Source organism: Varanus komodoensis, unplaced genomic scaffold (assembly GCF_004798865.1).
Source record: "Varanus komodoensis strain SLA01 unplaced genomic scaffold, ASM479886v1 scaffold45, whole genome shotgun sequence".
Classification (NCBI taxonomy): domain Eukaryota; kingdom Metazoa; phylum Chordata; class Lepidosauria; order Squamata; family Varanidae; genus Varanus; species Varanus komodoensis.
Window position 1 is genome coordinate 5,545,441 of NW_025336011.1, and position 17,712 is coordinate 5,563,152.

The window sequence follows — 17,712 nt, forward strand, 5'->3', positions numbered from 1 at the left end:
CCTGGCGCCGAAAAACCAGTAACGATGGTGCCAGGCGGACCTCTTTGGGGAGTGAATTCCATAGGTTGGGTATTAAAAACTTTTATATGCCATCCTTTATATAAATATCTCAGGACAGCTTACAGCAATTTAAAAGAACAATTTAAAAACATCTAATAACATCAGTGACAATTAAAACAATAATGCTATATAGAACAATAAATAGACATCAAATAAATCAGATTAACTCAAAACAAAGCAAAAGTGAATGCAAAAACCAAAAAGCATATTTGAACATGCACAAAGGATAATTGGAGTTCACAGGGTGTTGGGAGCACAGAAAGAAAATGCAAGGGCAGAAACAGAAAGAAAATAACATGGTGGGGAAATGTTGGCAAAGATAAGGGCAACATTGAATGTCAGGAAGGTGGCAGCTGGATTGATAGGCATTCACAGTTAAAAAAACTGCAGCCACCCTTTTCCAACCCCCAAGGACTTTGTGGAAGAAAGGATGAATGGAATACTGAGACTGGAGAAAATAAAATTCAGGGGATGATATACAGTTGGCAAGAGGCAGGGAGGGGCAAATATCCTACAATCAGAGAGAGATAAATCCTGGAAAACATTTTACATAAGAGGGAAAAAAGGGAAGAAAATTAAACCCTCTCAGTTATGCTGCTGGAGTTACCAGAGAGGTTGTGTTTCCTTGTACAGCATGTACTTCTTTACATCCATGTACCAGTGCACGAAGTCAGAAATAGAGGTTGGATTTAAGCTTAGGGAAGTTTTCTCCAGCCTGGTCTCTCTAGATATTTGGCACCAGAACTTCCATCATCTCCAGCCAGCCTGCCATTGGCCATGGGAGTTGTAGTCAAAAACATCTGGTACATGTGAGTTAACCAAGACTTAGGGTACCAGAGGCCACTAAAAGGGGCAGACGGTGGTGATGGATGGGCTACTTTGGAGGGGCTTGGTGGAGGCTCCAGGGGGCCCGAAAGCCCACCCTTTGAGGAACAGGATTATAAAAAGGGGCAGCGGCACAATTACTGTGGATTTGGCTTATCATTTCAGGCAGCAGACAAGACCTGTGCAGACTATGAAGACGATGAGCATTACTTCTCGACATTCCCTAGCAGCAGTCTCTCCACAGCTCTGAGGGAGGAAGTCACCACTTCTGCTTCCCGCTTTGTTGACAGCCTGACCACAGAAGGTAGCAGGCAGTGCCAGATCTGGTTGGAGTGGGAAGGGGAGGCCTGGCATGGAGGCCATGTCAAACTATCACATCGTCTTTCAAAGAAACCTTGGTAGTAATTAACGTTCCGCACCTGCACTAGACCTTACGTCCTCAAAAAAAACCTGACCTAGGCTTTTCACGTACCTACGATGTATGAATTATTCATTTAATAGCCTTTATAAACTACTTACATCTAGAATTGCACTTACATGTGTGCAAAGACGAGACTCTTCTACCTGAAAGACCTGCTACTGAAATGTAAAATTGGGAGATATGAGAAAGAAAAAAACTAAGAGAATTTTATTTATTTATTTATTTATTTATTTATTTATTTATATAGAAAATTTCTATGCCGCCCCATTTGCCGAAGCCTCAGGGCGGCTCACAAAAATGGTGGGCATCTTTTCGTAGTAAATGAGTAACCGCAACCAGCCCTCACACATATATTGGTCAGTGAATATTTAATCAATCAGTCTGTCAGTCAACCAACCAATAACTTAGTCATTGCAGTTGATTATAAACTCGTAGACCCATTCACAGCCAGAGGGTACTGGGTCCAGACAGAAATCAGAGACCTGATGCCTCCATTAAATACTGAAGATCAATACAAAATGGTGACTCCTGCCATTAAATAGGGTATTATCACATTCCATCCCCTGTATTTCTCACCTTGAGCCATGAATGCTGGTATTTATATAGCCAAAACTGCACCATCCATATACAAGAAGGGGGTATAAGAAAACTCTCAGAGCCCCAAGATTCGAAGAAGCGTTAAAAAAAACTTTAGGGGGAAAAACCTCAGGTGGACTGGTGGGAATCCCAAAAACAGCCCAATAAGGGCTAAGGGCCTGGGAATAGTGACAGCTTTTGTGGGGGAAACACCAACTGAGCAGAAGGGTACATGGATTAGACCACTGTGGAAGAAGGCATGGCTGGCTAGATTAGAACTCCATGTTACAGGCCCCGCTTGTTCCAGTCTAGTCTAATTTTTTCCAGCACAAGAAGTTCCATCCTATTTTCCAGGATCTGCATAGTTAGCCTGTCTTAGTACCAAAGCTGTCTCCCCTCTGAGACCGGTGGCAGGTACCAGTTCAATTTTGCTGCTTAATAGTCCCTGCCGCAAGCTGCTAATTAAAATAAATAGAAAAGAACATTAGTAGTTGCCCTTCAGCAATGAAGGAAAGAGAGAACAGAATTCTTTTGTGACAGAGCTGACTTTGAAAAGAGCTAATGAAGGATTAGGTGACTGCCCCCACTGCAAATATGGTGATGCTTTCCCAGTTTATTTTTTACTCGTGGCATGAAGAAACAGGTGTGTGTGCATGCTGGCATATTCAAATATGAAGTTAATTTCTTATCTCGAAGGATGACCAACAAAACAGCTGGCTGTGCCAGGACAGCTGGCTTCATCTACAGAAGTAACATGTGGTTCAAGGTGGGGTTCCAGGTGCTAGTTTCACCTGCTAAGCTGTGTGGAGAGCCGTTATTGTGGTTTTTCCCTGGTAAAGACTCTGCAATGCCCAGAGCTAAATGTCTCTACACCCTATCACTTCATAGTTTCCAAGGCTTCCCCACACAAAACCAGTCCAGGATCTAAACTCTCTGAAAGCTGCCTCAATTTAACGCTACCTGTTCATTCATGAGGGGCAAATGTCTACTTGGCCTACCTAATTACTTCCTGTGTTTAATACTGTCAGGAGGTCTGTTCATAGTGCCCAAATCTTAAGCCGTATAGATCCTCTCAAGTGAGTATCTCCTTCAGCAAAGCCTCAGGCAGGAGAAGGCTTGCTTTGGTTTTTAATCTGCAAATATGGATACTAACAACCCAGCAGCACTCCTAGGGGTAGGCCTATTTCTCAAGTCCCAAAATCTATTCCACAGAGTCCTGGGTGCCAGATTGCAGCAGGAAAGGTTAATTCTTACCACCACCACCACCACTATAATCTTCAGCTGCATTGAATTATTTAAGATAATAAAAAGTACTTTATTGTTTGGAATTATCTGGGGCAGGATACAGATAAGATGAATATAATGTATTTGAGATTCTTTAGATGAGGAATTAATTGGTGGGTTTTCCCTCCTGTTACAAAGATTTAATAAATCCTTGTAATTATTTCTAAATATGCATAAACCATGAGGTGACAGGTTTTTAAAATCATTCTTCCATGTTTGCCAAGGTTAATGCAACGATGGAAAACATCTTGGCATCACTGAATTGTGAGGGATGTTTGTAAGACCAAGAAAACCTATACAATGGCAAGGAAATGTCACTGCTGAGGTTCATGTGTCCAAACTGCTTTGGACGAAGTCACACTTGCCCTAAGGCCAGGATGGAGAATTTGCAGCCCTTCAGATATTGCTGAACAATAATTCCCATGATTCCTCACCACCAGCTATGCTAGCTCAGGTGATGGGAGCAGCAAGCTACCATCACCTGGAGGGCATCATGGCCCCCACACCTGCCTTAAAGGAGCAACAGCTGCTTGGCCCACCCAGCATGCTGCTGATGTGTTGGATGACAGCACTCACCCCACCAGTCGTCATGTTCGGTGGCCATGTAGGTTAAGGAAGGTGGTAGCTGTAGTCAGACCCATCAGCAAGGCACCAGGCTCAAGTTCCAACACTGCAATTGCCATGCGCCTTTGTGGCCAGCTGCACCTTTCACTTGATTTGGCTTGTGTGCCAACTGCAACTCTACTCTGATACAGAGAATCTAGTTTTAGGTATTGCTGTGTTTGCAACCTCCAATATAGTGTACATCTATCTGCCAGTCTTTGAAGACAGCTCAGAAGCTGCAGTTTGTGTATCATACAACTGCAAAATTGCTACCTAGGACAGGACACTTGAAATGCAGCTTGCCTGTAATGAAGTATCCTCCCTGGCTCCCATCTGGGTGCTTCCAAAGGGTTCCTAGCACGAACAGTTGGAAGGCATTGTGAAACTATGCTGCCTACCTTTGTTTAATAGATTTTACATTTTGAAAATGGAAGAAGCCATGGAAGAACCCTGCTGCTTCCACTCGTAACAGTTCCTTGTTATGAGTGGAAGACGATATCATTTGCCAACACCTGTGTCAAATTCCATGCATGAGGAAGGGTGATGGCACCCAAAAAGCCTTGTCCAGAAGCACCCTCTGAATTTTTCTACATGAAAAATTTATTATGCACTCATCATTCACTTCAGTTTCTCCTCTGTGTCTAATGAGCATTCCCACTTAGAACAGGGAAAATGCAGCATTTATTTGGGGAAATGAAAGAAACTCTTTTTATTTGCACTATAACGTGGCACAGTGCTACCTAGAGATAATGTAGCAGAAGGGTAGGAAAGATGTTATTTGGATTGCAGTTGCTCAGATCTCGATTCCACAACTAAACCAAATAGAAACAGTGGATTACAGAGTGGATACAGCCACTTAACAGACACGTTTTGAAAATCTCTCTGTGTCCAAACCAATTCAAATGCCTGGTGATGGCCTTTAAACCTGCTCATAGCCTACTAGCATATAAACCAACCTGTACTTTGATGTAATCTTTGGAGTTCCCTCCCTCTGCTGTCAAAATAGCTAGAGAGATGCTTATGGTAGTTGGGGCTTGATTATGGAACCCTCTCATGAAGTCCACTTTGCTGTCTTTTTGGTGGAAGATGAAAATATACATATATATAAATCCCTGGCATTTTAGCTGCATGTTTCATTATACAGCCTGTGTTTAGACAATTCCAGGCAAATACATCCCTCAGAAATGGGCCATGAAAGGATTAGGGAATTACCTTCCCCTTCAGCATTTATTGAGGCTAAAGTAAGATACAAAAATGCCACAAACAGCAATATACATTGGGAAAGAAACAAAAATAAACACATCCATGCCTCCTTTTCATCTCCCTGTCGAAAGAGAGTACACATTTGAAATGGGAATTGTATAATACATGGCAGAAACTCCATTTATTTATTTAATTAATTCTGAGCACAGCAAGCAAATGAGTGTATATGTAAACTGAATGTCTGTTTTGTTCATCTTTGGAAACACATTGTCTTTAATATTAATGACACTGTTGAAACTTAAGCATGGGAATTGCCTTTCCCATTCTAAGAGATAGTCATGGATGAATGTATGATGGATTGCAACTTGGATCATCATAATGGATCTTTATTGTGATGTTAAACTGAAAGAAAAACAAAGAACATTATTCTGTGGCACTTTTTGGGTCCCCTAAACAGACAGTCCAACTAGCTGGGCTAAGCCAGAGGAAATATTTAAGAATGTTATTGGCATCTTATTTATTGGGATGCCCTTTACATCTTCCACTGAACACAACTACACTTTCCAAAGATTTTCTACCAGGAGATGTTGTTACATGTCAGAGGAGACAGAACTTTTCTTTCCTACTTACTCATTCTTTCCAAAGAAGGCAGGAGGCAATGGTAAAATAGTGGATGAATGACCTCCTTCTTGGAATACCCTCTTGAAATGTCTGTTTTCCCTGTCTGAATTGGCCATGTAAGCAGATCAGTAGATGAGATGACCTAGATTAAAACCACCTCTTCACATATATTGGTGTGTATTTGTGTGCGAAAGAGAGATTATCTAAATTCCTTTCTTTAGGAAAAAATGTTATTTGGATTGGAATATTAATCTCTTTTTTTAAAATTCTAAAAATTTCATTTGTGTGATGTATGTAAAGCTGATTCCTTACAGACATACTAAAAAGGATGGCTTAGGTACGTTTCATGTGGTGAAATTGCAAGTGTGACCACTGATTTGTGATATCTACCTTTACTGATTTAGGATACCCACTGATGAAAGCTAAGCTGCCTGGTTCCAGCTCCTTCCAATCAATTTATTATTTATTTAAAATATTTCTATGCTGTCTTTATGTTTTAGAAGGCTTCAGGGTGGCTTGCAAACAAATAAAAGCAGTGCAAGACAGAATAATCAATACAACAGAATTTCTATACCTCTAAGGCATTGTCTGTAGATAAACAAATATGTGTCTCGAGTGGAAAACAACTACTTACCAAATTACTTAATAGTTACTAAACTTAAACTAATATTTCAGCATCCTATAACAAAGCAAATCTGAGGTTACTGTGCAGAAAATTTCATTCAATTCCTACCAGCAGCATTTTCTAATCAGATTTTACCCAAACACCACAATCAACCCAGTTGTGTATTGCAACTATTTTAGTAATGAAAAATATTCCCATTAAATATAACACAGAAACTCAACATTACAAAAGAAGGTCATATGTTGAGCAAGGAAGGGCATAATCCTATACAAGTTTTGACAGAAGCCTACCATTGTCCCAGCCCTGGGAGCTATAGGTCTTTTTTCTCACATAGGGTTGTGCCCTAAGTGGCTTAACTCCATGCACAATCAATTTTGATTGATTCGCACAATCAAAATAGCTGCCCCCCCACAACAGTTGTTTAAACATTGCACTATCCCCACTGCCTGATTTGTATGGCACAACAAACTGCAGCTGGGCACTATCCAGAATGGCGCTCAGCATATGCTGTAGCCCGCCACCTTGACTCAAGCTCTGGCAGGCTATTCTATCATGCAAAACAACAATGAGATATTAAAAGCAACAGAGGGATTTCTACCACTGCTCCTTCGACCCACTTATTAATTGGACACCACATTCAAGGCATGATGTTTCTGAAGGATCATCAATAAATTGATCTGAACATTTGGGAGGAGTTGGTTAAGCCAGCCCATATCCTCTTTTTGCTTTTAACTCTTTCTTACAGATGACACAAAGCTGAACCAGAATGCGGAAGGGGAAGGTAAGTGGCCAATTCTCTAGTGGCTGTTTTGCGGGAATGTTATGTGCCTGGAAGTGGTGCGTGTCCTTGGGATACGAGGTGCCCCACTGAGCTGCTCTTATTAGGGAGAATGTTAATCAAACCATTCTCCCCATGATGTAATTGTGGAGGAGGGCACTGACATGGCTTGTTTCTCCAGATGTTCTGCCTCCTAAGGCAGAACAACAACAACAGTCCCACTATCATGGTGCATGAGTACCCAGAACTGATCAGATTATTTTGCCACCTGGGGCAACCCCCTGCACACACACACACACACACAAGCTCCTTTCTTTCTCACCTTGGCATAAAAATTAATAGATACAACAATACTGGATTAAGTAACGAATCATGTTCTGCCCTTTGATGACAGCCCCTATCAGCTGCCTGGAGTAGCTGCTTCAACAGCCTTCACATCAAAGAGATAAAAAAGACAAAACGCATTGGCAAAAAAGATGGTGATTTGAATAATATTTGCACATGCCATGTGTATATGCAAACTCAGAAATACTTTTAATAATTTACTTAGCAAGTTCTGCAATGCACTCCATGTGGGACTGCTTTTAAAGTCCGGAAGCTGGCGCTCACGCTGCCCCTTTTCAGCATGCACCTCCTTTGCTCAGGGAAATGCACTGGCTGCCTGTTTGCTACTGGGCCAGGTTTAAGATTTTGGGACTAGGATATCTGAGAGAACACCTTCTCCTCTTCTGGTCACTACGGTCTTTGGATGGAATATCCCTAATTGTTTGATATACGGTAGACCAACTGGAGTCCACCTGGAGAAGAGCTTTCAGTCTAATGGTGCCTCTCCTTTGGGACTCCCTGCATCTGAAGTTCAGGCAGGGACAGGGCTGTCAGCACCTCCTTGAAGACACTTATATCGGGAAGACTTCCTAAATTAACAAGCTTTATTGATTTTGTTTTTATCATATTGTTTTTTGCTTTTATCTTTTATTTTTTGATGTAAATTGCTCCAAAATGTCCATATTTGAATGTACAGTGGTATATAAAATTTGCCTGTGCTGGAAGGAATCAAACTCCCCACTGAAAGAACAAGTTTGTAGTCTGAAGAAGTGCTGTGACCTTGTTTTGCTGTTTAATGTCCAGATGGGCACGAGGAGTAGCTGCTGAGCTGGCTTTTTCTCTTAAGAAGGGATTGACCACTGCCTTGGTAGCTTCCCATTTAGATTACTGCAACACACTATGCTGGAAAACATTCTAGAAGTTGGAGGATGGGAAAGAATTCTGCAAGCCAGTCTGTTGACAGGAGAAGGATTCAGCAACCAGATTATGATTGTTTTAGTTCAGGAAGACAGACAGGTTGCTTTTGTCCAAGTCAATGCATGTGGTCCCTAAACGGCTTGGGACCTGGATACCTAAAGGAACGCCTTCTACTCTATTTGCCCTCCCGCCCCCTGAGATCGGCAGCAGAAGCCCTCCTCTGGGAACCCTCTGTGAAAGATATTAGGAGGCAGAGCACCCGGAGGAGGGCCTTCTCTGCAGTGGTGCCCCATCTATGGAATGCGCTCCCCAGAGAGGTCTGCCTGGCACCCTCAGTATATGTTTTTCGGCGCCAGGTTAAGACCTTTTTATTTCATCAATATTTTAATAAGCTTTAATATTGTATTTTTTTAATATTATATTTTTAACTGCAGCCAGAGTGGGTCGATTTGTTTATGTTGATTTTTATGTTGATATTTTGTTATAATTTATGTCTGTTGATATTTGTATTTTATTTATGTAAGCCGTCCTGAGGCTTTTGCAATAGGACGGCATATAAATAGCACAAATAAATAAATAAATAAATCCCTAAGAAGAAAGAGGCCTCTTGTGCTCCATTTGCCCACATCAAATTCATCGTGGCAAGGGGCATGACTTTGTTTTATGCACTATGTGCCAAAGAACATGCTGACCCCCTCTGTAGTGGCATTCAGCTGTAGTCCTTTTTATTTCCAGTTGTTTTAATTGTCTTCTCACTGTGGGTTTGTAACTACTGCTTTTATATACTTACTACTGATTTTGCTCTGCTGGCTTTCTGTATACCTTCTCTTTGGAGAAAAATAAAATTAATCACCTGTCATTTTAGTATTGGATTTTATACTTTTATAGTGAAACTGGGCTGCTGCCAATTACCAATTATGTGCATTTTAATGGTTTAATATAAAATATATTAGATGTCTCTGATGTACATCAGTTTGGGTACCTTTGCACAAGGAACTCATAAATACTATTTGCGTGTGTGTTTAGGTTAAACCCTCAGAATAAATAAATCTGTGCAGAAGATTTCCATCCTCTGGGTTTCATTCATTGCCACTTAGAAGTGCCTGGGAAAATCACTAAAAGGAGGACTTTGAACCAACAATACATCGTTGGATTTTGCAGTGTGTACAGTCAGCCTGCTAATGGAGAAAAGAGAAGGAAGGAACCATCAGGTGCTATGCAGCTGAAGGAGATAGCCTAGTATCTCAACCCTTTAGAAGGAACAGGAGGCAGTTAGAAAATATGCCATATTTTGGAATATATATGTTACATAAAATTGGAATTTATGATCTGGCAATAATTCTTTTGGCCCACATACCCATAATTGTGAGTCCCCAACTCTCCCCAATGCTTCCCCACCAATCCAAACATAACAAATGCAAGTACGGGCCCTCTGCAGTAGCATTGGTTCCACATGGATTGGCCGTGGGCTTTTTTAATTAAATTCATAAATCTGAAAGAATTTAAGATGTTCACAAGTCTATACTGTTCAACACTCTGCTGCAAAGGGGCTGCCATAATCCCAGCACCTCCCATTCACTTGTTTATATATGGTCTGGCCCTGCAGAATTCCTATGCATATGTTTGGCAGGAAAAATGTACGAAATAGTTTCTGAATTCTGAATTTCATGGCCTTATTACTCCCCCAGAAGTAATGTCCTTGACCACTATATCTTAAAAGGCACTTTACCTTATCTGTAATTCACAACAGCTTGGTCCAGCCCAGAGTCACTGTGAATAATGGTATTTAGAAAACTATCTCTGCCGCAGACCTTCATCCTCGTTTAGATACATGAGCATAACTTATTCATCTTTTTACCATTTTTATCTGACTTGATTTTTAAAAATTGAATATGAGGAATCTATAAACTATGTTTCTCCTTCCCTTTCATGAAAACCTCCTCTGCAGGTTCTAGAGATGAATTCCCAACAAAGAAAGTGGGATCCCAGCTGCACACGGGAACAATTGTTGGTATAGTCTTGGCCATCCTACTCATCGCTGCCATTATCCTTGCTGGCATCTACATCAGCAGCAAGCCTACCTCTAGTGCTGCATTGTTCTTCATTGAGGTGAGCTCAAAAAACTGTTCTTTTGTACCCTCACAGTTTTGTGGTGTCTATACTTTTCTTTTAAAAACTGAGAGCCACATTCACCATCTGAGGCCTAGTCTACTGTGTCCCTGCTCTAAACTCCGTTCTAGTAATGACTTGGAAAAGAAAATGACAAATTCTAGGCGAGGGGTGGAGAACTTTCAGTCCAAGGGCCAAACCGAAAAATGGGAAAGGGGGAGCACATTCCATTTGTGGGTTTGGACAAATATAATTATTACCATTGTAAGGCTCCTGAGCGGAACAGGGCAAGTAAGCAGGAGTGAATTGCTGAAGAACAAGTTCAATTATCAACACTTTTCCAAGTTTACTCACAAGCCAACAGGTTTCCCACCTGCAAATGTGTACAGCATTTCCATGCAACAGCTCTCTTGCCTGCAAAGTCTTTGTAACATTTCTTTGCAGGATATTTAAAAGGCTGCTTTGCGTACCTTTTCTTATCATCAGAAGCAGTGTAAGGGAAACTGGTCCTCTGCAGCTGGAGACCTGAATTTTTGGGAGGCCATCTCTCCTGTCCTGTCCCGTCCATGGGCATGTGTCAAAATAAGGGGCCTTGATTATCTTTGTTGTATCAGAGCCCTCTGGATTAGCTGGTGTTTTGTGCACATTGCTTTCTGCTCCTGTTACCTCCTTTGAATCTTTCTGCCTATGGTTTTTTTTCCTAAAAGCAAATACCCTCCTCTCTAACCCTAACCCTAACCCTAACCCTATATCCCTTTTGACAAATAGGGGTGCCTTTAGAAGACAGGCTTCTTTAGAGCAGATGTAAATTAGCATATGATTTGTGTTTTGTTTTGTTCTGTGGGTCTGAGCTCCAGATCTTTTTTGGTACCTAGTGTAACCCCTGTTTATCACCAATGGTTGAATATAACAGCAAAGAAAGTCCAATTTTTACTCTTTCTTTTCTCCTTCCTTAACATCATCTTCCTGTGAAAGCCTCTTCCAAACAGCTTCAAAATGTAGCAATGTTTTTTCTTGAATATAAAGCTCAGAATACTTGGTTCAGAATATACCGAGTGCTGCATTATAGATTTATTTATCCTGCATTTTCAAATACCATCGCACAGAGGCAGCTCAGTGTACTGACATCTTCCTAGGGCCCTGAGTTGAACTGTGCTTGCAGATATTATTCAAGAAAAAGAAAACCAACTGTAAACCATATGTTTCTGGTTCAACAAAGGTGACAGAAGTTGCTCCCACAGAATCACTCGAGTCCGGAACATTGACATGTAAACAGATCGCTTCTGCCAGGACAAGCTGTCTTAGTTTTATTAATAGAGTTAGTTCCTTTCATCCAACCAGCTTTTTGACCGCAATTGCTTTCTTCTTCTGACTTCTCTGAGGTCTGTCTATTAATCCAATGAGTCATTATTTTCCGCACTGACCACCAGCAGTACCCCAGTAGCTCAGGGGGGATGAGGCCTCTTATTTATTTAGGTATTTGTTTATTTAAAAACTTATATTCCACTATGTTAGCCCAAGGGCTTTTCCCATCACCCTTTTAAAACTGGATCTGGCAACAATTGAGCCTGGAACCTCCTGCATGCAGAGGAGAGGCTGTGCCACTGCTTTGTTCCCTTCCTTTGTGGACAGAGCTCCATATGCAGGGCAGAGCTCCTGCACGCGCAAGAGATCTTGTCTCCAGGCATTTGTGCATTTCCCCCATGAAATGCCCTTTAGTAAGGACTTCAGGTTAATAGTTGCTGATATTTTGGTCCCACCTTTTTGTCTCTGGCTCTTCCCACCTCTGAAATACAGCCCCCGCAAATGGAATTTGGCACATGGACTGAAAGGCATTCAGCAGTCCTGATATATAGGATCAGAGTGCACACATGTTTAAATTATTTCTTTTTTCACAAGCTGATGTGCTTCTTTTGTCCTGACCCCCCCTCAGCGGAGACCACACCAATGGCCTGCTATGAAGTTCAGAAACCATGCAACATATACTGAAGTGGAACCAGCTGGGCACGAGAAGGAAGGATTTGTTGAAGCAGATCAGTGCTGAGAAATGCTCCTGTATTCTTGCTTCTACACCTTTAAGCATCAAGTGTCTCCCATCTCCTGTTTATTTCATGATAAATACAATTGAAGAAACAGTAAAGGGGGAAAGGGAAAAGGAAACACAATTAAAAAGGAAGTTCCCAAAGGTAATAAAAATGGATACCAGATGTGGATCTAAAAACATGGAGAAGGCATGCAAAGCTGGCATATGGCTACTAGATGGATCAACAAGAAATTCTACCATGAGGTAAAGACTTCATTGCAAAGGTGTTAATAACCCACTTCACACCAGGCATTATCAGGTGTAGCCATCCATAGCTAGTTACTATGCCAGTAGAAAACATCTTCTGTTCTTCTTGCTTTTTCCAGATACTATAACTAGATGGTACAGGTAACCACTGTTGCCACTGTACATTGTGGGGAGCACTAGATACAATCTTTGAAAGCCCTGATACGGTAGGTAAACAAATACATAAAGCTGTCCCAAAGAAAGTTTAGGAAAGGGGAAAATTCAGCTTTCCAGCTGACATATTGAAATTTACCATCTAAATATCCCTTGGGGGGCTTATCCCAATGGGGCAATAGCCTCATGGAAGGACTGGTGTGGCTTGCAGTCTGAATAGTTCACTTTTCAGATGCAGCACTTGACATTTGTGGCTTGGGGGTTGCTTAGGCTGGTTCTGAAATGCCACCTTCATATTTGTTTGTAATGGCAGCATAAATTCAAGCTAGGAGCGGGAAAGTCTTAATTAAGAAGGCCTTGCCATTGACAGTAATCAGCCCTAGTTGACAGCTAAACCAGCCAGGGGATAAAATATATACCAAACTTGGCATCAGACCATAAAAAGCAACATTACTCATCTTATTTCTGTTGTGAATTACTAACTCACAATAGGCTCTACGGTTCAGTTAGCTAGTTTACTTTACATTCTTATTACAGGTTTTAAAGTGCCAGTTCTAATCACTAGTTCTGTTGATAATTGCAACATTCATAACTAGAAAGTAGATTCTCTTGCATTTTCCTTCCCTGCTCAGCACTATTTCTGATTCTGTTAACAACTATATTTATGTAGGGATCAGGATCCCGTCTCGTATCAAGGCAGTCTTATGGCACATATAGGTTTTATGTTTTGGAATTGGTGTGGATTTTTTGGTTTCTGTACTTCTTTTCTGGTCTGCTTATATAACAGTTCTTCTATCCCCCCTCCCCCCAGCAGCATGATAGTGTGGCAAATATTCCTGTAATATGCTGCTACAGATCCCTGAAAATGCTAGTGAATTGTTTTTCAATCTGATATGGGTTCTTGTACCAGAAGTAACACTGTGTGTTCTAAGGCATTGCTTTCCATTCCAGATCTTGCCACCAGCCCAGCACTCTCCTACAGGAAAATCTACATCTTAATACAGAGGCTAATTGAAGTTCTGTTTTCCAGAGAGGTAGCCATATTAGTCTGTTAATCAACTAAAATCAACAACAGAGAGAGTCTTGTGATACTTTGAAGACTAACCAATGTATTCTAGCATAAGCATTCATGGATGCTCAGACGCTATGAGATGCCAGAATAAGTTGTTAGTTTTTAAATTTATTCTGGTGTACGTATGTTACACAGTACATCTAGCATCTGAGGGAGTGGACGTTGTCCACAAAAGTGTATGCAAGAATGACATTGTGAGTCCTTAGAATGTCACAAGACTTTTCATTGTTAATGTTTTGTGAGCATACCTGCATAGATCAAAGAAAGGAATATGTATCTTTCCAAGTTTTGCATATTTCCTGATGGCCGATCCACATGTTACAAGCAGCACCTCTCTCCTGTTGCTCCCAGAAATATTTCATAGGTACATGCTGGGATGCGATCATGCTCTGTATTTCCATTCTTGATGTATATATTGGTTGGCATGTACCGAGGTGTGGGAGACTCCTAACAACATGCTGACACTGTATCATAAGTCTCTCTTAACCAAACAATACCAGGAAACTCAGGGAAGTGTATTGGCTATTGCCCTGAGTTTAAGGCAGGGGTGGGGAAGTGTTCAGGCCCTGAGGGCTGAATTGCTTCCAGAGACACCACTGGGAGCTGGATGATACCAGAGGGCCAGCCCTCCCTCTCTCCCACCCTTCCCACCCCTCTCCCTGACATCCACCCCTTACAGAGAGATATGGAGTGATTGCCACATTCTTCTCTGTGCAAAGAGAAAGGGATAGAACTTGGAGAAGGGGCTTCAAGGGAAGAGGTTTATTCCCCGCCATCATCTGCTTCCCAGAAGTTCTCCTTCATTGATTTAAAGTAACATGTAGTTTGGCCCTGATTGTTTAAAACAAGTATCTTATTTGTTTTAAAGTTTAAAACAGATATCTTTCTGACATCATTTGGCTCACATGGGCTGGGGGTCATCTGACATCCCAGGCAGTTTGGGTTTTCCTCCCTTGCTGTATGGGGAAATTGCACAAAGTAACAACAGTATACACAGAATACTTGTGGCAGCTGTGCTGCTTTGCTTGGGGGATGAAAAGAGGATGTCACTTTCAATTGATGATGAGGATGTGTCCTAAACTTTTGCATCTACATTCCAAGTCCAGGCTGAGCCTGTTTGCCTAAGGGGTTTTCTCAGGAGAAAATGATGCCATGTACACTACATAGCTGATTTTGTATAACTATAGCCATACAGAGATGTAGATGCAGGCAAAGTAGAAATGGAGATGTTGACAAGATTCCACCCTTTTTTGCTTAGCCATTTTTTAAAGGATAGTGTGTGTGGAGGAACCCTACTTAGGATGCAACACAATTGTGATTTCACATCCTCATGGTGCTTTCTAAGGACCATGTGCGTGCTGTCCAACAGGGGTGTGCCAGCTGGAGTGTGTGGCTGGGGTGAAGAAGAAACCCCTGAAAGAAAAGGACACGACCATAATTCATGCACTGACCACTCTTGTGGAAGTATGGCCCAGGGTCACAAAGATTTTTTAAAAAGCTTCAATAAAGAGAAGAATTTGAGATACAGTTCTTAAATTCTCCAATAGGGATGTCTTTACGAGGTATTGTTTGGCCATTTTAATACTTGTCTGGAAGTATATAAGCAAGTGTATGTCCTGTGCTGGCACTTTAATCAGATTCACACATAATGGTTGGTACATAATGATAGCCCATGGTTTAAACAATTTATGCATGAACAGGACAGATGAGCACATGGCTGCCTGCACACCGGTCACCAAAAACTTATGATCCGCTTATTCATTGGTTGTTCAGCATGACATGTGAACCCATATTATTTGATTATTTGGAGGTTAAACAACATAGTGATTAATGCATGGTTTGTTCTTGGGATAATACCTACATTGTTTAGCTCCTAAATAACCCCTTGTTCCAGGTTCACACATCACATTTAACAACCTATTAACCTGATCACAGGTTGTCAACTAAAAGTGGAAGTGCCTGCATGTCATGTACCCATTAATGCCTGCTTATCTCCCACATCCCACACATAACCCTTGGTTTATCTAACCCATGACTTGTTGCCATACCCAGTGTTTGTGTGGCAGTTGGACAAACAAACTATGGCTTGTTTTCTAAATCTCTGAGTTGTTTTCCTCCTCTTTTGCCCATTCCTTGCCTAAATCCCAAATGTTTTTATGTTATTTTAGCACTGGTATATAGACATCCGGTTTTTTTTTGGCTTGTTAGTGTGGCTAGGTTCACACATCACAACAACCCAGAATTCAACAACCCATAGGTTAAATAAACCATGGGTTAGTGTTATGTGCAGCTAGACGTAAATAAATCATAATGCTAGCCTCCACCAACCCCATGCATCATTTGGAGATGCATGGCTAGCTAAAGAAGCAGTGCATGAAAATGGTAGGATTTAGATGTGTTGACCATATCCAATCCTAAAGAAAGCCCCATTCAGAAACTCCCTTTAAATAAAGAATCCATTCAGTTAATTTCTGCAGGAAGGAGGTTCTAAGCAACAAATTATTTATCTCATACCAATGCAAGGCCTTTCTACATACTTGAATTTATGGCATAATCCAATTTGGGTCGGGGCGGGAAAGCTTGAGAAAAGACATTTATTATGAATTGTCTGCATGGGATGCAGTGTTGAAACTAATATATATTATAAAATATTAATTACTTGTACTTTGGGAATTGCATTAGTTTTCAAAATAAAAAGCAATGGTAATAACCGATGTTCAGATTTGTGTGAAATTGCAAGATTTCATAGTCAACATATGAAATAGTTTATATATTTAGGATTTATATTACACACACATATGAGGGTATATAGTCACCTCAGATATCTGCAGAGGGGGAACACGGGGTGATTTCAAGTGGAAAAACTGCAGATAGGATGGAGGTACCAAGCCCTTTCTCCATCCACTACCTCTCTTATGGTAGTGTTTAGGCAGATCAGTATGTATCCCGTGTACAAGTACTCACTTCAGTCTAAACATGCCCATGATTTCTTGCTTGTCCAGATATTTGATACAGTCCTCAAATTACAGGGGATTAGGAGGGACTCAACTCCACCTTTTCTGACAGTCCACATACATACCATTTTTGGAAGACTATAAAGGCTGTATTTTGGCTGAAATTGGGGAGCTGGAGGATTGAGCTTGTGGATTTAATTAAGACCCTCCTACCTTTCCCCCCATGGCAGCTGCCATTTCAACCCAGGCTGTTTGGTCCATATTTTTAGATCTCACACATGCTCTCACCATAAATTCCTGCACCAGACATTAGGCACACAAGCAACACTGGAAAAAGCTGTTACCTGTATATGCCCACATCGTCCCCAAAACCTGATATAGTAGACCAGTTTCACAATATTTGTTGCTGTTGTTAGTTGCAAAGTCGTGTCCAGCCCACTGCGACCCCACAGACAACATTCCTCCAGGTCTTCCTGTCCTCCACCATCCTCCAGAGTCCACTTAAGCTCACGCCAACTGTTTCCATGACTCCATCCAACCACCTCATTCTCTGCCGTCCCCTTCTTCTTTTGCCTTCAATTGTTCCCAGCATAAGGCTCTTCTCCAGGGAGTCCTTCCTTCTCATTTGGTGCCCAAAATATTTGAGTTTCATCTTCAGTATCTGTCCTTCTATGAGCAGTATCACAATATTTAGAGCTGTCGTTTATCCATTTTGGTTTTGTCTTTCATAACATTTCAGGCTCATTAGTTTCATGTGCCGCATTTTTAGGAAACAAGTGTCCCCCTCTCCCCATTTTGCTTTGGAACTGTACATTAAGGGCAACATGGCAACCACTGACTATGTCTTCAGGCATTGGACAGACCCTGCTAACTATAATGGGGAACCAGGGGTGATG

At 41.3% G+C, this 17,712-nt stretch overlaps 1 protein-coding gene across 1 annotated transcript in view; it reads left to right on the plus strand.

The window, feature by feature from the left end:
• Positions 1-13,942, plus strand: part of PLXDC1 (plexin domain containing 1) — a 50,762-nt gene extending 36,820 nt beyond the window's left edge. Inside the window, exons 11-16 of the mRNA XM_044444515.1 lie at positions 1,051-1,189; positions 6,964-6,999; positions 10,187-10,347; positions 12,281-12,634; positions 12,757-12,843; positions 13,742-13,942. Coding sequence (XP_044300450.1) covers positions 1,051-1,189; positions 6,964-6,999; positions 10,187-10,347; positions 12,281-12,391 — 447 coding nt within the window. The 3' untranslated portion in view covers positions 12,392-12,634; positions 12,757-12,843; positions 13,742-13,942. The remainder of the gene's footprint in view (positions 1-1,050; positions 1,190-6,963; positions 7,000-10,186; positions 10,348-12,280; positions 12,635-12,756; positions 12,844-13,741) is intronic.
• The last annotated feature ends 3,770 nt before the right edge of the window (positions 13,943-17,712 follow it).